The sequence below is a fragment of the Jaculus jaculus genome, chromosome 11, assembly GCF_020740685.1.
Source record: "Jaculus jaculus isolate mJacJac1 chromosome 11, mJacJac1.mat.Y.cur, whole genome shotgun sequence".
Classification (NCBI taxonomy): domain Eukaryota; kingdom Metazoa; phylum Chordata; class Mammalia; order Rodentia; family Dipodidae; genus Jaculus; species Jaculus jaculus.
Window position 1 is genome coordinate 367,983 of NC_059112.1, and position 23,602 is coordinate 391,584.

Here is a 23,602-nt window from a genome sequence, read left to right on the forward strand (position 1 = left end):
TCAAAGTGCTCCCCATTGCCACATGATAAAAATCTGAACTTTAGGGCTGGAGAGATGGCTTAGTAGTTAAGCACTTGCCTGTGAAGCCTAAGGACCCCGGTTCGAGGCTCGATTCCCCAGGACCCACGTTAGCCCGATGCACATGGGGGTGAATGTGTCTGGAGTTCAGTGACTGGAGGCCCTGGTGTGCCCATTCTTTCTATCTGCCTCTTTCTGTCTGTCACTCTCAAATAAATAAATAAAAATAAAAAATATTTTTAAAAAAGTCTGAACTTTAGTGTTTTTAGCAAGTCCTGTGTGATCTCCAGAATATGTATCCTTTGGCCTCCTTCCTTTATTTGTGGCAGTTCTTGTTTATTCTTCTGAATTTGGTCAATTTAAGTTTAATCATAAGGCCCTTTTGTTTTACATTTAAAAATACCAAACTACTGGAGGTATCTGCCCTATTCATACCCTATTTGTCTCTTTCATATCTCTGATGTTTCTCTCATGCCCTTCCCTTAGCCTTGAGTAGCACCCTTCCTCTCTTCCTGACTTATTCTGACACATTCTTCTACATGAGCTCAGGTTTTACTTCCTCTAGGTAGCTTTCCCTGATTCTACCATCTGGACTTAAGTCCTGCTGACCTGGATTCCCCTAACAGAGTGTATATGCTTATTAGAGGATTCATGATGCAGGCTGGAGAGATGGCTCAGTGGTTAAAGGCACTTGCTTGCAAAGCCTGATGTCCTGGGTTCAATTCCCCAGTACCCATGTAAAGCCAGTACACAAAATGGAACATGTGTCTGGAGTTTGTCTGCAGTGGCAAAAGGTCCTGGGTGCATGCCTTCCCCTCCCCCTGCACCCGTTTCTCTCAAATAAATCCATTAAAAATTGTTTTTTTAAAAAAACAGAAGATTCATGATAACATGCTAAAGTAATACATCTCCCTCATCAGTCCACAGCCCTAAGCAAGCATAATGATTATTCCTGTTTGAACTTCTATGGCAAAGCAGTGCCTGGAAGCAGAAAGGCTTGTTCTCAGGAAATGTTTATGAACCAAATTATCTTACATTTATACACTGACTGCAGCCTTAGAAGAAAGCACTGGAAAAAAAAAATTCAGGGCTGGAGAGATAGTTCAGTGGTTAAGGTGCTTGCCTGCAAAGCCTAATGACCCAAGTTCGATTCCCCAGTTCCCATGTAAAGCCAGATGTACAAAGTGGTACATGCACTTGGAGTCCACTTGCAGGATCTGGAGGTGTTGGCACACCCACTGTCTGTCTCTCTTCTATTTCTCTCAGCTTGCAAATATATATATATATATACATATAATATATATATAAATTTACAATTTATATTTATTTATTTATTTAAAGAAGAAACCCAAAGAACTCTAATGGCTGTTGAAGACTTTTATATGTCCTATTCTTGTCTTTCCCTGTCTTTGATGAGCCATGGGGCAAATTATTCAGGAAAATAAAGAGCTGTCTGGCCTTGCTAGAAACAAGAAATTGCCTTAACTAAGCATCTTTATTTCTTTTTAAATTTTTTTTTTTTTGGTTTTTTGAGGTTGGGTCTCACTCTAGCCCAGGCTGACCTGGAATACACTATGGAGTCTCAGGGTGGCCTTGAACTCACGGCAAACCTCCTACCTCTGCCTCCCGAGTGCTGGGATTAAAGGCATGCGCCACCACACCCGGCTTTAACTAAGCATCTTAACATAGAAAATACCAGATGCATCAACAATACATATTTATGTAACATTGCCTGAAACATTTCCCTAGTAACATTAGGATTATGACAGTAATACTGTCTTACACCTTAGAGCTTAAACAGCCCATCAATAAGCATTAATTTCTCCCCACACCATCTTGCAAGGGATCCTCACTTTATTTTATAAGGAAAACAAAGTCAAGAAAAGTAAAGCTCTTTACTCAGTTTTATTTAAACCCTCATTTTCTCTGAGTTTAATCCCATGTGCTCTATTCCTGAGTTTAATCCAGTGTGCTCTTCATAGTTTTCTTCAGTTAAATGATCAATTCAACTTAGAAGTTCTACCCTTTATTATATCATTTAATAAGCTTTTATTTTTTCCCCTTTTTATTTAATTTATTTATTGGGGAGAGAGAGAGACAATGAGAATGGGCACACCATGGCTTCTAACCACTGCAAATGAACTCCAGACTCAAGTGCCACCTTGTGCATCTGACTTACATAGGCACTAAGGAATCAAACCTGGGTCCTTAAGCTTTGCAGGCAAGTGCCTAAACCACTAAGCCATCTCTCCAGCTCTGGGTATGTGTCTGCATCTATCTGGGGTCTTTGTTCTACTAGTGCCCCTCTGTACCCTGAGTAAATGTGGTGGTTTGAATGTAAAATGTTCCCTGTAGCCTCAAGTGTTTGTAATTAAGCCTCATACTAAATCGCCAGCTGGTAGAGCCTTTGGGAGGTGAAGCCTTGGTGGAGGTGGTTTGTTAGTATGAAGGGCTTTGGGATTTTATAGCCTAGCCCTGCTTGCCTATGCTAGCACTCTCTCTACTTCTCTGTTGCCTTAAAGATGTGATGCCTAGCTATCTGCTCTTGTCATGCATTTTCCACCATGATGAAACTGTCCCTCTGAATTATAAGCCAGAAATCAACCCTTTTCTTCAATAACTATTTTGGTTGGGTGTTTTGTCCTAGCAATGAGAAGACAAACTACTATAGTGGGTTTCTGTCTTCTAATGCCTATTGCTCCATTTAGAGGCACGTGTGACTTGAAACCCTTAGGACTCATATCATTGATACTGTTGCCCTAATATGTTTGGTTTCAAATTTAAATTTTGGCTCTGGTCACCTACAGGCAGACTACATTTAACTCAGTTCCCAGGGCTGCAAAGTTTAGAGGCAGCTGGCTTAGAGAAATTTTTAGCAGACTTGGGGTCAAATAGACTTAAGGATAAATTCTGACTTTACCATTTATCAGATTTGTGACCCCAGCACTTAAACTCTCTAACTCTGATTATATCAGCGTAATAGGTGCCAAAATGTATAAATAAAGAGTATAATAAGGTATCACATAAATCACCACAGCCCATACCTGAAATACTACTAGTGTTATTTGCTGTGAGGATGATTTGAGCCTATAGTCTCCCAATTCTTGATCTAAAAATACTTTCTGTCACATAATTCTCAGAATGAGAGGGTGATATTAAAGTAACAGAAAAGCAGCTAAATTAAAGCAAAATTAAAATGAGAAAAAAATTAATGAGCAATTTGCTAACTCTGCTACTATAGTGCTGGAATGTATGTGCAGAAAACAAGACAACAGAAGTCTCTGTAAAATAACAGTTAAAGATCATGACAACACAGCACATGTAATGGTGTTTACATAGTTCCTTTGGGATAAGTTTAGACAGGTCAAGAGCAAAGTGGTCTCATTTCCATGCACAGGACCTATAAAATGTGCATGCTTGGCAGTGCTGATAGAGACATACTACAGGTATACAATGAAGCAGGGGAAAAGCACTGGCCAAGTGGGAATGTGTTACTGCAATGGCTACAGGCACATGAGACACTGAGCTCACAGGGCTGGAGCAGTGGTAGGGAAAATGCACTGATTAGATGGCTTTTCAAATTCTCTGTTCCTGGAGTCTTTGTCCTCCTGCTTCATCAAGCACACCAGCAAGAAGGTCTGGTGTACAGATTGTACCATAAGTGAAATACAGTCACATACAAAACTCACCACTGAAAAGCACATTCTATGCTCTATCAAGAAAACTGTAAGTGTTCCTTTGTTAGTATGCATGCCTGGGATGCATGGAGAGCCAGAAGCCTGGTGGAAGGTACCCCCTATGGGGCTACAGTCAAAGTAGAATGGCTGGACGTGTGGCACACTCCTTTAATCCCAGCATTTGGGAGGCCAAAGTAGAAGAACTGTCATGAGTTCGAGTCCACCTTGACACTACATAGTGAATTCCAGGTCAGCCTGGGCTAGCGTGAGACCTTACCTCAAAAAACAAACAAACAAACAAACAAACAAACACAGAAACTGAACAAGAACAACAAAAAAGTGGAATGGCAAGAACTTTCTGTCCAATAGACGCAGCCCAGCTTAGATCTCCATGGTATGTGGGAAGACTGCAGCAGTAGTATGGTCATTTTAAAAATGTTTGACATTTAAAATTTCTGTAGGAGTCCCAAATGCTAACAACTAAATTCCAATCCTGTACTTCCAAGCTCTTTGTTGAGGTACTGCAGACAGCTGGAGAATGTACAACGATCAATACTACCTTTTCTCAAGAAATGTCTTAACTGGCTTCTTTCCCTAAACAAAGCTTCTAGATTCTCTTGTTTTTAGTTGACTGTTCTAGTTATGAAACTTTCAAGATAAAAATTAATTTCTCTAAGCCTCAGTTTCATTTGTAACATAAGAATGACAGTAACTGACCTGTGTCATGCAAGTTCAAAGTATAATGATGGTTTTGGCAGGGTTTGGTGACGTGACAGGTTCTTCCCCTGTTGCCTTAGGACCAGTAGTAGCTCTGCTAATTCCAAAGACGTTGACTATCTATCTCTCTGTGGATAAGTGGAACAAGATATCTCACTCTTTATTTACCTTTTTTTCGTTGACATCCACTTGCTCCTCTTCCTCATTCACCTCTTCTGGCATATCCTTGATTTTGTTCAGAAGCTCAGCCTTGGCAGCAGATACATTGTAGTAGGCAGGGCAGTGGATCAGCATGCCCACTGCTTCCTTGTCATCACTTCTGGATCATAAAGAACATGGAGTCACACATACCATGCAACAGGAACTTTTCCTGCATGATTCTTCTGTGATAAACATAAGAATAATTCTGATTCCTTATTTCACAAAAACACACTAGACATCCATGACCTGATCAAGGTGAAAGAATTTAAGATACTGTTGAAATCCTAGGTTTTAGGCTCTCTCTTTCTTTCTTTTCTCTCCCCCCCCTTTCTCCCTCCCTCCCTCACTCCCTTCCTTCTTAGGTAGAGTCTTGCTCTAACCCAGGCTGACCTGAAATTCATTATGCGGTCTTAGGCTAGCCTCAAACTCACAGTGATTGTCCTACCTCGGCCTCTCAAGTACTGGGACTAAAGGTGTGTACCACCACACCAGGTTTAGGCTGCTCCTTGATCTCCCTTGCTTACCCACAGTCTCTCCAATGCCTATTACATTATTGTTTGAACATGTAAGTTTTCATCTTAAGTAAGCCTGATACCTATATAAGCCTGGAAATCTATATACTGCTGGTCTACAGAGAACTAACACAAAGTATAAAATCTATTTAGTACTCAGGAGGCTAAGAAGGGAACGGTTATGAGTTTGAGACCAGCCTTGGATTGTATAGCATGACCCAGTCTCAAAAGGGTAGGACGAGATACTCTATTCATTAATCATACACAATGGAGATGGGGACTGAGGTAGTTTAAAAAATTGGGGATCAGCCGGGCGTGGTGGCACACGCCTTTAATCCTAGCACTTGGGAGGTGGAGGTAGGAGGATTGCCGTGAGTTTGAGGGCACCCTGAGACTCCATAGTGAATTCCAGGTCAGTCTGGGCCAGAGTGAGACCCTACCTTGAAAAACAAAAAAAACCCCAAAAAACAAAAAACTGGGGATTGAGAAATATAATATCTACTGCTGTCATCTTATTGCAATTAAGTTGTCTTTCAGATTTTTTTCTCTCATTTTTTTTAGACTACCAAGTACAGTAGTGAGAAGGAAAATTTTTATTTTTTTGAGATGCTGGTAATGGAACCCAGGAAGGTTCTTATGCATGTGAGGCAAGCACTCTAGCATTGAACTACAACCCCAACTTCAGACTAGAGTTCAGATGCCACTGAATAAATGACTCATAGATTAAGTTCGAATCTCTTGGAGAGCAATTTTAGCTATTCAATCATGTGATGTTATATGACATTGACCCTATAATCCTACTATAAAGAACCACAAAGCAATCATCTTCACTAACTTCCTGCTTGATGATGGCCTCTAAACAGGATGTCTATATTTAACCCATTTGATTAGAAAACTGGAAAAGTTTTCTCTTCTCATACACGTTTTTCAATTTCTATCACAGTATCTACTGCATTACAAATGGGCTTCTCAGGCATCAGATAAAGCCTTATAATGGCCACTTGCTGTCTCGTCACAACAGCTTAATGCTGATTTTTTTTGTTAATTGTTTTTATTTATTTGGGAAAGACACACACCCAAACACACACACACACACACACACACACTCACAGAGAGAGAGAGAGAGAGAGAGAGAGAGAGAGAGAGAGAGAGAGACAGACAGACAGACAGACAGACAGAATGGGCATGGCAGGGCCTCTAGCCACTGAAAAGGAATGCCAGACACATGCACCACCTGTGCATCTGGCTTTACATGGATCCTGGGGAATCGAACCTGGGTCCTTTGGCTTCACAGGAAAGCACCTTAGCCACTGAGCAATCTCTCCAACTCAAGTAGTATTTTTTGATAAGTGATCATTGGTACTGAAGATGTTATGGGAGAAAATAGATAAAATGGGAACTGTATTGAAAACCTTGATGGCTGTTCAGGCTGCGATTTAATGCTGATTTTTACCAGAAGATGGCGCATGTCATCCTTAAGAAACCCTCAGGAAGGTCCATGCTTTCATGCTAAAGGACCATTTCATTTCCAACACCACTGAGAAAACATAAGCTCTCAAAGATAGCCCTTTTCTCCTAAAAATGTATTTGAAATGACTTTTGTCTCTGTACATCAAGTGATCAGATAACAGCATGATTATTCTACAATCTACCATCACTGTGAACTACAGCACACCCTAGAAATTCATCCCAAGGGCCCTGTGCTACCCAGTGGGATGCCTTGCATATTGCAGGTGTTTAGTGATATATAGTAATATATGTTACTACATCTCATTTAGCCTCTAGTTCACAAATCCGAAGATCAAGGGCAACTTGATTGTTAAAGCCTTGAACTAGGAGAGCCTCTGACACAGCAGACAGCTTATAAATACTAGGCACATAGCTCTTCCCCCTCCCCATCCACCAATCAAAACATGGTGTTCCTGTTACTAATTCAGTTAGTATCAGGTGGAAATTTCTAAAATGCAAGCACAAATTTGGATGACATGCTGTATTTTTATTTAGTATTTCCAGACTAACTGCTGAATCTGTCAATACACATAGTTTTCATTGAAAATTAAAAAGAAACAGCCACTTTACAATTTTTCCCATATGAGTCCCTAAAAGAAATCAAACAGGGCTGGAGAGATGACTTAGTGGTTAAGGTGCTTGCCAGCAAAGGCAAAGGACCCAGGTTGATTTCTCCAGTACCCATGTAAAGCCAGGTGCACAAGGTGGGCATATGCAGTGGCTAGAGGCCCTGGCATACCCATTCTCTTTCTCTCTCATAAATAAATAAAAATAAACTGCACATGCATGAAATTTTGGAATAGGTGAAGAGAAATAAAAGGAATGTGAAATACAGACTGCTTGTGGTTATTTCACTGTGGCCAGGCATTTGAACACAAGTTAAATGTGTTAAAGGACCATCTACACATGGCTGAGGGAGCTTGAGGAGCAGTAGCTGAGGGGCCAAGTAAATGTAGACCTATTTGAACCTTTATTACTTTTCAGGATTTGAGTAAATACATACCTTAAAACCTGAAAGTAAATGCTCCATGTAATAAATAAATCTATTTCTCTAGGCTCTTATTCACTTTATAGACACATTCAGAAGTTCACTTCTGGCTACTTAGTACTGAGCCTGGGATGTCCCTGTGAGGGCAGTTCTAACAGGGGCCAGACAACTGTTGAGTGAAGCATACTGTAATTGCTATGAGAGCTGGCAGGCACAGGCTGAGTTCGAATTTAGGTGCTCCCAATTCATACATCCTGGGGCCAGATGTAGAGCATGATCTTAATTCCTCTGTGCTTGACAGTTCTCTTAGAAGGTGCTTGTGAAAATCAGGTATTGCTTATATAAAGAAGTTAAAACGATGTTTGACATATGGAAAGTAAACAATAGGTATTAATCATAATTTTTCCTATTGCTGACACTTTTGTTGATGGGTATCTATCCCTTATCTTACTCTTCAGAGTCATTCCCCCAAGACCGAAATGGAATGTCATTATTGGGCCTGGGATCTGTCGAAGTAGGAACACGTCAGATAAGCACTCCTAGACTCTAATCACCAGAATGAGTTCAATTATAAGACTCTTTGGGGATGCTATCAAGGACTTACCTCTTGCCATCACATCCTGAGCAACTGACTGTTTTCTGCAAGGCCTTCCTCTTGGTTCTGCCTTCCTCCAGCACATTAGCATCTCGTGGGAACAAACCTTCCATCAGGTCCATTGTTGTTTTCATTCTGGAGTCTGGATCCAAAATGTCTGCCAGAGATTTGTCTTGATAGACGATTTCCTTGGCAAGAGCCTCTGTTCTGATGTCTTCTGAGGTTTTCTGAGGCTCAGCACTGACTTTCTTTTCTACATCCTGAATTTCACCAACTGGTTCATGGATGAGGTTTTGGGTCCAGCTGGGAGATGGCTTCTTGTCAAGAGATCCAGTGAATTGGGGCTGAATACTCATGATGGAAGGTGGGTCAGACTCACTGGCCCCTGAACCTTTGACCAAGGCTTTGGGTGGTGAGGAAGCCAGTATCTGATTACCTTCCAAATGGACCGCACCAGACACGTGCCTTTCCCTTGTAACTGTCACCTTGGAAAATCTGCTGGAGCTGCTAGGGGAAAAAAAAGAAAATGAGACAATGTTAAGAGAATAGTTAATAAAAAGAAAATGAGAGGTTGGAGAAAGGGGAATAAACTTTTTATATCAGGATATTGGAGTAGGGTAAGTAGACACATGGCTGAGGTACTGTACCCCAAACTATGGGGTTCTAAAAGACCTTCTCCTGAGTCTAGTCCTAACAGAAAAGCATTCACTAGGAACTGTTTTGACAAATGTTGCTATCAAGTTCCAGAGCTTTCTGACAGGTCTGGAGAGACAGTAAGTATTGGTAAGTAATCTTTGTGGTATTCAGAGGACACTACCCCAAAGGTACTTTTTTTTTTTTTTTAATTTTTATTTTATTTTTATTTGAGAGCGACAGACACAGAGAGAAAGACAGATAGAGGGAGAGAGAGAGAATGGGCGCGCCAGGGCTTCCAGCCTCTGCAAACGAACTCCAGACGCGTGCGCCCCCTTGTGCATCTGGCTAACGTGGGACCTGGGGAACCGAGCCTCGAACCGGGGTCCTTAGGCTTCACAGGCAAGCGCTTAACCGCTAAGCCATCTCTCCAGCCCAAGGTACTTTTTTTTAAACAAGAGAATTTATTTGGAAAGTAGGATATAAAAGGCATGATTCTAACATTGATTCAGATAATTAAAAATTAGAAAAAGTTATAAACTATAGTAAAGGCAGAGATTCTGAAGATGGCTACAAACAAGAGAACCCACATTTCTTTCATGCAAATAAGCACTAAGGAAAAGCGCATGGGAATATGTACAGAAGAGGCCACAACAAATACCTGGAAAATTTATATAAGAAACTGTACATAAGTGGCAAAATAAATTAGGTCATTTACAAGAAATGTTTTACAGGTTATAATAGGCCATAACTTAGTTTATTATGCATAAAATTTATAGCACATCGTACATTTTTACATCACAGATTCAATGTAAAAGAGCTCAGACATGACAAAGCTTGAACCTGACAGGAGTAATGCAACAGATAGAATAAGGCAACATATACTGAAGTGGCATGTATGCATAAAACACACCCAAACCTTCACAAGATCCCTCACTGGGACATCAAAACATCAGGTACGATCTGACCAGTAACAGGGCAGAATGGAGGCAAATGCCATTTACCATCTGTTAAGATGTGTGTTTCACTCAGTTCCCAAAGGTAATTCTGCTATGAGTGATCACTTGTCCTGGAGCCTGTCTATTGAAAAGGCTTGCTCCCTGTTCTTCAGGTTCCCTAAACATTTCTGACCTTTAGCTCCAAGGTACCTTTGGACATAGAAGCTAGACATTCTTAGCCCAGGCTCTTCTCTGAGAGACTGCTTGGGTGGGTGGGTGGGTGTTAGAAGCTAGACATTCACAGCCCAGGCTCTTCTCTGAGAGGCTGCTTGGGTGGGTGGGTATGTGGGTGTGTGTTAGAAGCTAAACATTCACAGCCCAGGCTCTGTTCTGAGAGGCTGCTTCTAGGTATGTGTGTGTGTGTATGTCCATCCGGCTAGGTAGGTAAATGCGTCTAATAGGGGTTTTATATCCAGAAACCCCACTTCCGTTCAAATAGATGCCATATTCTTCAGCATCTACTCTATCAGATATATAATGACATTTCTGTGTTCTATGATGCTTTCTTTTTCTTCTTCTTCTTCTTCTTTTTTTTTTTTATTACCTCCTACCTCAGCTCTCCTAGTGCTGGGGCTAAAGGTGTGTGCAACCAAAACCAGCTTACCTTCCTTATTTTTTAACTGATCCAGAACTCAGCCAGGGAAGAGGGTTTGGGTGTTTCCTCTTTCACTCCTTGGTACCCAATAAATACCCTTCAAGCAAACAAATGAAACAGTTCTGCCAGCCAAATGAGCTGACCCTATATAACAAACTCCATCTCAGAGGAGGCAGCCCTGGGAAGCCTGGCTGTAAACATCTCTTAAGATATGAAAGCCCTTTTCCTCCTCAGCCAAAAACCTGCTTTACCAGGTTGCTCACTTACCTGCTGCCAGGCTCCCTGTGTGCTTCCCTGTCCACAGGCACTTCATAAGGGGCTTGAGGAGGAGGTGGAGGAAAATTATCCGAGCTACTCACTGGAGTTTCATGACTCATTGGAGGAGGTGATGGTGGAGGAAGAGCTTCAAATGTAGGGCTTGAAGTAGCCTTGGGGAGCAAGTCCTTCACAAACACTTCATCATCATAGTCCTCCCGGGGCGGGGGGGAGGCCTGCAGGGTTGACTCAGATATTCGGAGGGAGACCTTCCCTGGAGTGTCTGGGTCAGAAGTGCTGCATGAACTCAGAAGACTTGGTTGTTTTTTATAGTGCTTTGGGTTTGCAAACTCAGGTGCAGAGGCTTCCTCAGAAAGGCTATCCTCTCTGACTGCATGGGCCCACTTCACCCATGGTGGAGAGGGACGTTGAGGTAGCAAGACCCTCTTCCACATTCCCTCTTCTACTCCAGGGTCTGGACTGTTAAACTCCTGGACTCTTGCACTGGAAGGCTGGGTCAGAGTGTTACCATCACTTCTGTGAGTCACTGCAGGGGCATAGGGTGGAAGAGGCTGTCGCCCTGCCTGACTGTCCCTTCCAGTCTGCTGATCAGTGGCAAGTTGTGAATGATTGCTGGAGGGAACAGGTGAAGGCAGAGGAGAGCTGAGTGGGGTCAAGGGACAAACCATGGCATCCAGAAGGTATCCTTGCATTCCTGCTGACAGGGGCCTAGGGCAAGGCATTCTGCTGGCTTGCCTCAGATGGTCTGGGGCTGCAAGGCATTCGCTAGGAATTGATGAACCAACAGTGGCTTTGCAGCCTGAGCCACCCCAATGAGGGTGCTGTACGGGCAATGGCATTTCTTCTTGGCCTCTGTCTGAATAACTGAGAGACCTAGAACAAGGTACAGACATGAGGGTTAGAGCTAGAAAGGGCAAACACTGAGCAAACTAAACAGGATCCTCACTCCAGAGAAGCTGTACAACTCTTCCTGTGGCTTCCTACAGTCAAAACAAAGGAAGGTAGAGCCTCTACAGGAAATAGCTGCAAAGCCTGTATACAAGGCACTTCCTTTTACTACCTCTTTCTCAAAACTTGCATTTCCTACCCCACCACACCACACCACATCACACCACACATGTAGGGTTGCTTTTGAGGACAAGATGCAGGACAGCTCTTTTGTGGATTACTCAGGAATAGCTCCTTGCTCTGTGGAGAAAAATTATTTTCACTGTCTCCCAGCACATCTCAAGGGCGAAGTCAGCTTGGACAGCACTTAGATGAGCTGAATTTGAAGGTTTGATTTATAGCTTTCTGAGTCTCCTAATGTAAATTTTTAAGACAAACATAAAAGAGGAGAGTATGTCACCTAAGGAGCAGTTACTTTTGGGGGGTAGGGGAAGAGAGAAGGCCAGGTGTGGTGGCACATGACTTTAATCCCAGCACCTTGGAGGCAGAAAAGAAAACAAGAAAAAAGAGACAAGACACAGAGTATGTACACTGTCTGAGATGCAAGATTTAAAAAGTGTGGGTTAAAAAAAAAAAAAAAGAAAGAAACCTCCATCATATCCTGTCATTTGCAAATTCTGAACTGTAGAATTTTCCAACTAACTTTGCAAAGGAATCTGAAGAGCAGATGATACTTTTGTTTTGTTTTGTTTTTTCAAGGTAGGGTCTCACTTTAGCCCAAGCTGACCTGGAATTCTCTATGTAGTCTCAGGTTGGCTTTGAACTCACAGCTATCCTCCTTCTTTACCACATCTAAGAAAGCTATTTTGCACACTTCCTGGTAGATTCTCTAATAAGGATATCAGATACCTAGAGGCAAGAGGTTCTCCAGAAATGCTTTTTATTTTTGTTTTTCCTTTTTTTTCAAGGTAGGGTCTCACTCTAGCCCAGGCTGACCTGTAATTCACTTTCACTATGTAGTCTGAGTGGCCTGGAGCTCATAGGGATTCTCCTACTTCTGCCTCCCAAATGCTGGGATTAAAGACATGCACTACCACGCCCAGCCTTGCTTTTCACTTTTATGCCATACATTTTCCCTACTGGCACAAAGCTGTTAGTATATACTTGATGGTGTCTGGAGAGATGGCTTAGCAGTTAAGGCACTTGTCTCTAAAGCCAACAGACCCAGGTTCAATTCTTTAGTACCCACATAAAGCAAGATGTACAGAGTAGCACATGCATCTGGAGTTCATTTGCAGCAACTGGAGGCCCTGATACACTCATGATGTCTATCTTTCTTCTATCTCCCTCTGCTTGCAAATAAATAAAATACACAAACAGGGCTGGAGAGATGGTTTACTGGGTAAACCTGCAAAGCCAAAGGACCCAGGTTTGATTCCTCAGGACCCACATAATCCAGATGCACAAAGTGGCACATGTGCTTAGAGTTCATTTGCAGTGGCTGGATGCCCTGGCATGCCCATTCTCTCTCTCTCTCAAGTAAATAAAAATATTTTAAAAATACACAAACACACTCATGATACTAAATAAATAAAAACAAGCATGGTAGTACATGTTTTTAATACCAGCACCATAGAGGCTAAGGTAAGAGGATCACCATGAGTTCCAAGGCCAGTCTAGGGCTACAGAATGAGTTCCAGCTCAGCCTGGAGTAGAATGATAGCTCATACCTGAAAAACAAACAAATAAGTCCAACCCAACCAACCAAATGATAAAACTTAACATTGACTGGGAAGAAGCCTTAGTGGTTAAAAGTACCTGCTTGCAAAAGCCTGCTGGCCTGGGTTCAATTCCCCTGTAACCATAAAAAGCCAGATGCACAGGTGGTTCATGCATCTGGAGTTTGTCTGCAGTGGCAAGAAGCCCTGGTGTGCAGCTTACAATAGTCTTGCTACCTCAGCCTCCTATGTGATGAGATTATAGGAATGCGACACTATTCCCTACAATTACAGAATTTGTTGTTGCTGTTGTTTTTTTGAGGTAGGGTTTCACTGTAGCCCAGGCTGACCTGGAATTCACTATGTAGTTTCAGGGTGGCCTCAAACTCACAGTGATCCTCCTACCTCTGCCTCCCAAATGCTGGGGTTAAAGACATTTACCACCATTCCCGGCTAACTTCAGAGTTGTGTTATGTATGAGAATGTGCCTGCCAGGGCCTTTAGCTGCTGCAAATGAACTCCAGATGCATGTGCCACTTTGTGCATCTGGCTTTATGTGGATACTGGGGTGGGCATCAAATTCAGGTTCTTAGGCTTTGCAGGCAAGTGCCTTAACTGCTAAGCTATCCCTCCAGCCCTTAAGAAGTTTTTTTTTTTTTTTTTTTTGAGGTAGGGTTTCACTCTAGTTCAGGCTGACCTGGAATTCATTATGTGGTCTCAGGGTGGCCTTGAACTCATGGTGATCCTCCTACCTCTGCTTCCCAAGTGCTGGAACTAAAGGTGTGTGCTACCATGCCCAGTAAGAATTTTTAACTATACAGTTCAATAGTGTTACATATGTTTGTGAGCTGGGAATGTAGCTTAATGGTAAAGCATTTGCCTAGCATGCCCAGGGCTCTGGGTCTGATCACTAGCAATGAAGAGAAAGTTCTCAATGTTATGAATCCGATCTTCAGAACTTCTTTTCTTAAAAAATATTTTTATCAAAAGCCGTGTGTGCAAAGGACACTGTGAACAAAGCAAAGAGGCAACCTACAGAATGTGAAAAAAATCTTTGCCAGCTATATATCTGATAGAGGATTAATATCTAGGATATACAAAGAACTTAAAAAGTTAACTAATAGGGAATCAAACAAGCCAATCAAAAAATAGGCTATGGAGCTAAATAAAGAGTTCTCAAAGGAAGAAATATGAATGGCATATAAGTATCTAAAAAAATGTTCTACGTCACTAGTCATCAGGGAAATGCAGATTAAAGCTACATTGAGATTCCTTTCACTCCTGCCAGATTGGCTACCATCAGGAAAACAAATGATCATAAATGTTGGCAGGGATGTGGAAAAAGAGGAACCCTTCTACACTGTTGTGGGAATGCAATCTGGTCCAGCCATTGTGGAAATCAGTGTGGAGGTTCCTAAAACAGCTAAAGATTGATCTACCATATGACCCAGCTATAGCACTCCTAGGCATATATCCTAAGGACTCATCTCATTTCCTTAGAAGTACGTGCTCAACCACGTTTATTGCTGCTCAGTTTATAATAGCTGGGAAATGGAACCAGCCTAGATGTCCCTCAACTGATGAGTGGATAATGAAGATGTGGCACATTTATTCAATGGAGTTCTACTCAGCAGTAAAGAAAAATGAAGTTATGAAATTTGCAGAAAAATGGATGGATCTGGAAAGGATTATACTAAGGGAGGTAACCCAGGCCCAGCAAGCCAAGCGCCACATGTTCTCCCTCATATGTGGATCTCAGCTACAGATGATTGGGCTTCTGCATGAGAAGGAAAAAACTCAGTAGCAGAGGCCAGTAAGTTAAAAAGGAGATATAAAGGGAAGAGAAAGGAAGGGAGGAGGGTACTTAATAGGTTGGTATTGTATATATGTAAGTACAATGTTTGAGATGGGGAGGGGATATGATGGAGAATGGAATTTCAAAGGGGCAAGTGGGGGTGGGAAGGTATTACCATGGGATATTTTTTATAATCATGGAAAATGTTAATAAAAATTGAGAATAAAAAAGCCATGTGTGGTGGCGCACATCTTTATTCCTAGCACTTAGGAGGCAGAGGTAGGTGAATCGCCATGAGTTCAAGGCCACCCTGAGACTACATAGTGAATTCCAGGTCAGCCTGGACTAGAGTGAAACTCTGCCTCAAAACAAAACAAAACAAAAACCCCAAAACAAAAAAATCCCAAACAAAAATTTATTTATCTATTCATCTATTTGATGTACTGGTACACCCATTCTCTGTCTGTCTCTCTACTTTCCTCTATTGCTGCTTGCAAACAAATAAATAAAAATATTTTAAAAAAAGAAAAGAAAAACTTCATCCATGTCATAGCAATTGGTAGGATTTCTTTTCAGGGTTAAATTCAACTGTGTGTGTATATGTACACCATATTTTGTTTATACATTCACTGATTTTTTTTTTTTAGGAACCTATTTTCTATACTATCATGCTAATTTACGTTCCCACAAACAGTTTATGGAGGGCGTGTGTGAATTCTTCTTATCTTTGTCAGCCATTGTTATACACATACATACCTAGATCCAGGGTCAGCCAAGCAACCTGGATCCTTCACAAAGCCAAAGCCATTGTCTTCTCCCGGAAGCAAATCCTGAAACATAAGGGTTAGCATTATTATCAATAAGCCAATGTTTGGATAAAAAGAAGTAGGAATACTTGGTGAATTATTGTGTCAGACACCATGGCAACACTCTTACATACTTTCTTACTTGGTCCTGAAAACTCTAGAAGTATTTATTTATTTTTATTGGTTTTTCTAGGTAGGGTCTCACTCTAGTTCAGGCTGACCTGGAATTCACTATGTAGTGTCAGGGTGGTCTCAAACTCTTGGTGATCCTCCTACCTCTGCTTCTCAAGTACTGGGATTAAAGGTGTACACCACCATGCCTGGCTCCAGAAGTATTATTAACAACATTGCAATGATGAGAAAAAAGGCCCAAGAGCAGAAGTCGAAGTCAAGGTTTGCACTTCAGTCTGTCTCACCAGATATCTCCTGTAATAAGAAAGCTTCTCAGGCTGGAAGCCCTGGCGCGCCCATTTTCTCTCTCTCCCTCTATCTGTCTTTCTCTCTGACTCTGTTGCTCTCAAATAAATAAAAATTAAAAAAAAAAAAAAAGAAAGCTTCTCAAATGAAAGAAGATAGCTCTAGATCTCCAGAGTTCAAAATAACTGCAGTACTTAAAGTATGATAATGACAATAAATTAAATGGGAAGTTTTTGAAGTGACAACAGGAAAACATGAGAAATGACAGGAAAAAGTTACTGAATTTTGTAAAAATTTCAAGTGTTCTGGATGATGGTTAGAAAAGATGAATTTGGTTTGTAATCACACTACAATAAATTCTCTCTGGGAAAAAGTCTCACCCTTATGTACAATCAACAACTTGGAGTATCTTCCTTATTTTTTACTGTGTGTGTTTGCATTTTGTGTATATGTATGTGCACATGCATGCCACAGTGCTCATGCGTAGAGGTCTGAGGACAACCTAGGGGTGTTTGCTCTCTCCTTCTACCTTGCTTGAGTACGGGTCTCTGTTGTTTTTGCTGCTGTGTGTGTACCAGCTTGCACCAGTTTAGCTGGCCTATGAACTTCCAGATTCTCTTAGCTCTGCCTCCCATTGCAGTAGGTGCATTGGGATTACATATATGTGTGCTACTTTGTGTCCAGCTTTATGTGGGTGCTGGGAAATTGAACTTAAGCCCATAGGCTTGTAGGACAACATCATTAACTACTGAACCGTCCCTCCAGCTTCATCTCTGGGAATTTTTTATTTTAATTTTATTATTTTACTTATTTGAGAGAGAAAGGGGGAGAGAGAGGGAGAGAATGGGCACACCAGGACCATCAGCCATTGCAAACGAACTTCAGATGCATGTGCCACCTTGTGCATCTGGCTTATGTGGGTCCTGGAGAATCAAACCTAGGTCCTTTGTATTTGCAGACAAGTGCCTTAACTGCTAAGCTCTCTCTTCAGCCCAGGAGTTTTTTAAAAAAATATTTTTTATTTTTACTTATTAAAGAAACAGGGAGAGAGGGAAAGGGAGGGGGAGAGAGAGAGAGAGAGAGAGAGAGAGAGAGAGAGAGAGAGAGAGAGGGAGAGAGAGGGAGAGAGAATGCAAGCACACAAAAGAAGGAAAGACAGACAGACAGTCAGAGGGTCCATAAGGGCCTCCAGCTATTGCAAACAAAATCCAGACTTGAGAACCATCTTGTGCATCTGGCTTACGTGGGTCCTAGGGAAATCCTAGGTCCTTAGGCTTTGCAGGAAAGTGCCTTCCTTAATCACTGAGCCATCTCTCCAGCTCCATCTCTGGGAATTTTTCAGAGGTAATTTTTATTTGTTTTTACTAAGAGCATACTATTACTATCCCAAAAGAATCAATATTGTAAAACCCATCCCATATTATCTGGTTCATAATGGAAAAGACAATGTTGCCATTGATGATAATATACTCAATTCTCAATTACCATCATTACTTTTTTTTTTTTTTTTTTAAGGAAGGGTCTCACTCTAGCTCACACTGATCTGGAACTTACGCTGTAGCCCTGTCTGACTTTGAGCTCAAAGAACCTCCTACCTCAGCCTTTCCGGTACAGGGATTAAAGGCATGAGCCAAGCCTGTCTAACAATTATTTATAGTAGGGCACAGGTAGGAAACAAAAATTAAATTCAAGAGGGGTGTGATAGCACATGCCTTTAATCTCAGCACTTAGAAGGCAGAGGGTAGGTTGGAGGCCAGCCTGGAACTACAGAGTAAGACCCTACCTTGAAAATGACAACAAAAATTAAATCCATGTATAATCTCTGTTGCAGTCAGGTTCACATTACTGGCAGAAATCACTCGACCAAGAGCAGCTTTTGGGGAAAAAAAAGGGGGGTTTATTTTGGCTTACAGACTTGAGGGAAAGCTCCATCATGGCAGGGGAAAATGACGGCATGAGCAGAGGATGGACATCATCTCCTGGCCAATGTAAGGTGGACCACAGCAACAGGAGAGTGTGCCAAACACTGGGCAAGGGGACACTGGCTATAACACCCATAAGCCCACCCTCAACAATATACTGCCTCCAGGAGGCATTAATTCTCAAATCTCTATCAGCTGGGAACCTAGCATTCAGAACACCTAAGTTTATGGGGGACACATACCACAATCTCTAAACATAATCTTAGTAATTTATTTTACCACTTACCCTAAACACAAAACTGATTTTTAACCCCTTTTCTCTCATGTTTCTGTCTCAGTGGTAGAGATACTAACAAGCAATAAAGTGTCACAATTTTGACTGGAGATATAGCTCAATAGTAAAGTGCTTGCCTAGCATTCACTAGGGCCTTTTTCAATTCTGGGGTGGGGAGGTGGTGGTGGTGTGTGTACACACACACTCTCTCTCTTGACTTAAAGGTGGTAGTAGGTAGAACAAACAAATAACCAAATATTGATAATTGCAGCTACTCCTTACTGGATATTTACTATGTGCTAAGTATCTTGCAATTGCAATTTACATGACTAGAATATTAGCCATTAGACATTTTCTTTGTAAGTACTATGCACACATATGTGCACATGTGGGCAGGTTTGTAATTACAGCCCAGAGAAGCAGTCTACACTTAAATTAAGTAGAAAAACTAGGATTCAAGCCAAGATTTTTTTAAAGCTCAATATCTACCTATCTTTCGTTTTTTTTTTTCCTTGTTTTTATTTATTTATTTATTTATTGCTTTTTCTAGGTAGAGTCTCACTCTAGCCCAGGCTGACCAGGAATTTACTATGTAGTTTCAGGGTGGCCTCAAATTCACGGCAATCCTCATGCCTCTGCCTCCCAAGTGCTGGGATTAAAGGTGTGCACCACCATACCTGGCTAAAGCCCATAACTTTCTGTAAAATTTTACCTTGAAGACTTTGAGAATGATGAATTCTGCATTTTCACTCAAATATCATTAAAGGAATGGGAACTCTTGTTCTCCATGAAACCTTATGGACTTTTAAATCTTTCCCTGCTACCCTTTACTGTGTTGACATGAATGTGCCACTTTACCAATGATTAACTGGAACAGCCTAGGCCCCATGAGATCCTGATGAAAAAAATCTAACTTCTGGCTCTGGGAAATAAAATTTATGAGCCTATCCATAAGATAAAGGGAATTAAACCTAATAATAAGCTACTGAAAAAATTCATTAAATTTTCTATTTATGAAAATACCATTTGTTTTATTTTTTTACTTAATTATTTATTTACTTATTTACAGCACTAGGTATTCAACCTAGGGCCTTCTGCATGCTAGGCAACCACTCTAGCACTGAACTATACCTCCAGCCATCAAAATACCATTTGGATAGAAGGAAAATGTCTCCTTAACCTGGAAGCCCAAGGAGGGTATTCCCCCACTGCATGTTTTCTTGCTTTTATTTGGGCATATATTCATTATTAAAGAAGATTCAATTTTCTTTTCTTAAAAAAAAAAAAAGAAAACTTTTGCTGGGCGTGGTGGTACACGCCTTTAATAGGAGGATCGTGGTGAGTTCAAGGCCACCCTGAAACTACATAGTGAATTCCAGGTCAGCCTGGGCTAGAACCAGACCCTACCTTGAAAACAACAACAACAAAACAACAAAAAACAAACAAGAAACTTATATGCTGGAGAGATGGTGCAGTGGTTAAAGGTACATACTTACAAACCCTTCAGGCTTGGGTTATATTCCCCCATACCCACATAAAGCCAGATGAACAACATGGAGCATGCATCTAGAGTATGTATGTAGTGGCCAGAGGCCCTGGCGCAACCATTCTCATTCTTTCTCAAGTAAATAAATAAAAATTTAAAAATTATTTATTATTTATTTGTAAGGGGAAAGAGTGGGAGAAGGGAGGGAATGGGTGTGCCTAACCTCTCGCCACTACAAACAAAACTTCAAACACATGTGCCACTCTGTGCATCTGGCTTTATATGGGTACTGATAAGTTGAACCCAGGCCACTAGGCTTTGCAAGCAAGTGCCTTTAATCACTGAGCCATCTCTCCAGCCTATGGTTCATTTTTATATAAACTGTTAAGAAATGTATAGGATAAAGCTGGGTGTGATGGCACATGCCTTTAATCCTAGCACTTGGGAGGCAGAGGTAGGAGAAGCACTTTGAGTTTGAGGCCACTCTGAGAATACCTAGTGAATTCTAGGTTAGTCTGGACTACAGTGAGACCCTACCTCAAAAAACAATAAAAAGGGCTGGAGGGATGGCACAGTGCTTAAGGTGCTTGCCCTCAAAGCCAAAGGACCCAGGTTCAATTCCCCAGAACCCACATTAGCCAGATGCACAAGGGGTCACATGCGTCTGGAGTTTGTTTGCAGTGGCTGGTGGCCCTGGTGCACCCATTCTTTCTCCCTCCCTCCCCAAATCTCTCCCTCTCTCTTTCTCTGTCAAATAAATAAAATAAATAAACAAAGAAAAACTAAATAATAATAACAACAACAATAATAAATATGTATGTTATATTCAGGCAATATAAAAAACAACTATAGAAGAAATACCAGGTGTATAATTATACCAACTTGATAAGTATCTATTTTTTGTTGTTTCAAAATTGACAGCACACTGTAGTTCTTAGAATACTTAGGATTGCAAACTTAAAAGTTTACATAACCCAATCTCACTTTATTTTTTTGGGGGGGGATACCAAGTTTAATATTCCTATTACCTATAGATTATGAAGATTATAATATTCATCTACTTTAGAAGGATCGCTCTGAGTTGAGGCCAGCTTGAGACTACAGAGTACATGGGCTAGCAGGAGATCCTACCTCAAAAAAAAAAAAAAAAAAAAAAAAAGGGCTGGAGAGATGGCTTAGCAGTTAAGTGCTTGCCTGTGAAGCCTAAGGACCCTGGTTCGAGGCTCAGTTCCCCAGGTCCCATGTTAGCCAGATGCACAGGGGGCGCACGCGTGTGGAGTTCGTATGCAGAGGCTGGAAGCCCTGGCGCGCCCGTTCTCTCTCTCTCCCTCTATCTGTCTTTCTCTCTGTGTCTGTCGCTCTCAAATAAATAAATAAGTAAATAATTCAAAAAAAAAAAAAAAAGAAAAAGAAAAAGAAAGAAAGAATACCAAATTGGCTGAGAAAGAGGCCCAGTCTTGTCAAATATCTGAAATGATCTGGGGCTATTTGTAGTTCAACATAGGGCCTTTTACAGTCATTATTTCAGGCCCAAGAATAATCAACCGTCATACACAGTAAAACTGATGTCCATGCTGACTTGTTTTGGTGACAGAGTATTCTTATTAATAAAATTTTGAGAAAGAATTATTTATTATCTTTGTCAACTACTTATAAAAACATGTGCTTGGTATGCATGAGGCCCTTTATTCAATGCCCAGCACAAAACAAAAAAAGGCTTATAAGGACTGGAGAGATGGATCAGTGGTTAAAGCACTGGCCTGCAAAGCCTAAGGACTCATGTTCTACTCTCCAGGTCCCACATAAGCCAAATGCACAGTGATGCAAGTGGATGTCCCACATCCATACAAGGGGCATGTGCATCTGGAGTTTGACTGCAGTGGCTGGAGGCCCTAGTGTGTCAATTCCTCTCTTGCATTAAGACTTATGAAAATTTGCTTTATTGATATCTGATTGAGCAAGTCGCATGTTGGGAATGTCATAAACTATGCCAGTACTAAAACAGACTCCACATTTTGGTTGCTCATTTTGTTTGAGTTCTCTAAAGCTAAGATGAGAAAATTTCTTATTAAGCCTTTATAAACACTTACTAATAATAGTATTCTTTGAATTTATAATTCTCAAAGTTAAAAATTTGAATTTACAGCCCCTAAAATCAGAATTTATCTTAGAATCATAAGCCAAATAATTACATGGTAAGAATAATTTTTCTTTTTTCCCCCTTTTCAGTGTTGGGCACAGGGTTTTGTAGAAATTTGCTATTCAAATTTTCTATCTCTGAGCCACAGTCTTAGTCCCTTCTTTCTTTTCCCCTCCTCCCTCCCTCCTTTCTTCCTTTCCTCTCTCTCTCTCCTTTCCTTTCCTCTTTTGGCAGCTTCTCACTCTAGTCCAGTCTGATCTGGAACTCACTCTGTACTTAGCCTAGGCTGGCTTCAAACTCACAGTGACCCTTCTACCTCTCCTTTCCCAGTGCTGGGAATAAAGGCATGAACCACCACATGCCTGGCTCCATCTTTCAGTTTTAACTACATATAAGATTGGTTAAGAGGGCTTGCTGTGGATGTGCATGCATTTGTTCTCACTTAAAACATGGCTAAAAGCTTATGGAGTAAATGGAAAAGGAAGCTGGGTGCTGAAAAGAGAAAAAAGAATGCCCCAAAGGAGATCAACAAGCTTAAACAAATTCTCAAATTTGACAGTGATGTTTTAATGAAGATGTTCAAGAGATAGCAACTGTGGTGGTACCTCAACAGTGCCAGGAGAAAGTGCAGTGTGTGGTGGAAGAGAAAAAAGACATGATAATGGAGACTGAGATTAAGAAAAACAAAAATACTCTTCTAGACCAGAATGGACAGTATCCAGTGTGGATGAACCAGAGGCACAGGAAAAAGCTGAAGGCCAAGCAATCAAAAAAGAAGAGGGAAAAGCAAGATAGAGGCAACAAAGGGTCTGGCCTGGTAGACACTTCACACATAAGAGTGCCAGACTAGACTGGACAGTGTTTAATCGCAATGTTGTATGTCGACTTCATTTCTCAAAAAGTGGAAGCTAGGCCAGGTGTGGTGGTGCATGCCTTTAATCCCAGCACTCTATTTGTCTCCTTTTTTACTTTTTGTTTTGTTTTGTTTTGCAGGCTTGTAACTGCAGTTACTTGGGAGACTGAAGCACAATGATCTCAAAATCAAAGCCTGCTTAGGCTCTACAGTGAGTTAAATGCCAGCCTGGGCAATTCAGTGAGACTCTATTTCAAAATAAAAATAAGGGTTGGAGAGGTGGCTTAGCAGTTAAGATGCTTGTCTGCGAAGCCTAAGGACCCAGGTTTGAGTCCCTAGTACCCATATAAGCAAAATAAACAAGATGGAGCATGCATCTGGAATTCATATGCAGTGGCTAGAGACCTGGCACATCCATTCTCTCTTTCTCAAATAAATACACAAATAAATTTTTACAAAAAATAAACAAGCCAGGAGTGGCACACATCTTTAATCCCAGCACTTGGGAGGCAGAAATAGGAGGATTGCTGTGAGTTCAAAGCCACCCTGAGACTACATAGTGAATTCCAGGTCAGCCTGACTAG

At 41.2% G+C, this 23,602-nt stretch overlaps 1 protein-coding gene and 1 pseudogene across 6 annotated transcripts in view; one reads left to right on the forward strand and one right to left on the reverse strand.

Annotated features, from left to right (window-relative positions):
• Positions 1-23,602, reverse strand: part of Shroom3 (shroom family member 3) — a 371,082-nt gene that overhangs the window by 15,087 nt on the left and 332,393 nt on the right. For 4 of the 6 annotated variants that reach the window (XM_045161716.1, XM_045161717.1, XM_045161714.1 and 1 more), the window contains 4 exons: positions 15,877-15,950; positions 10,711-11,592; positions 8,227-8,724; positions 4,581-4,731 (listed from right to left, as the gene is read on the reverse strand). In XM_045161716.1, the coding sequence (XP_045017651.1) occupies positions 4,581-4,731; positions 8,227-8,724; positions 10,711-11,592; positions 15,877-15,950 (1,605 nt within the window). The remainder of the gene's footprint in view (positions 1-4,580; positions 4,732-8,226; positions 8,725-10,710; positions 11,593-15,876; positions 15,951-23,602) is intronic. The other 2 variants (XM_004664888.2, XM_045161718.1) reach the window with 2 other exon arrangements.
• LOC101607085 lies at positions 22,615-22,986 on the forward strand (annotated as a pseudogene).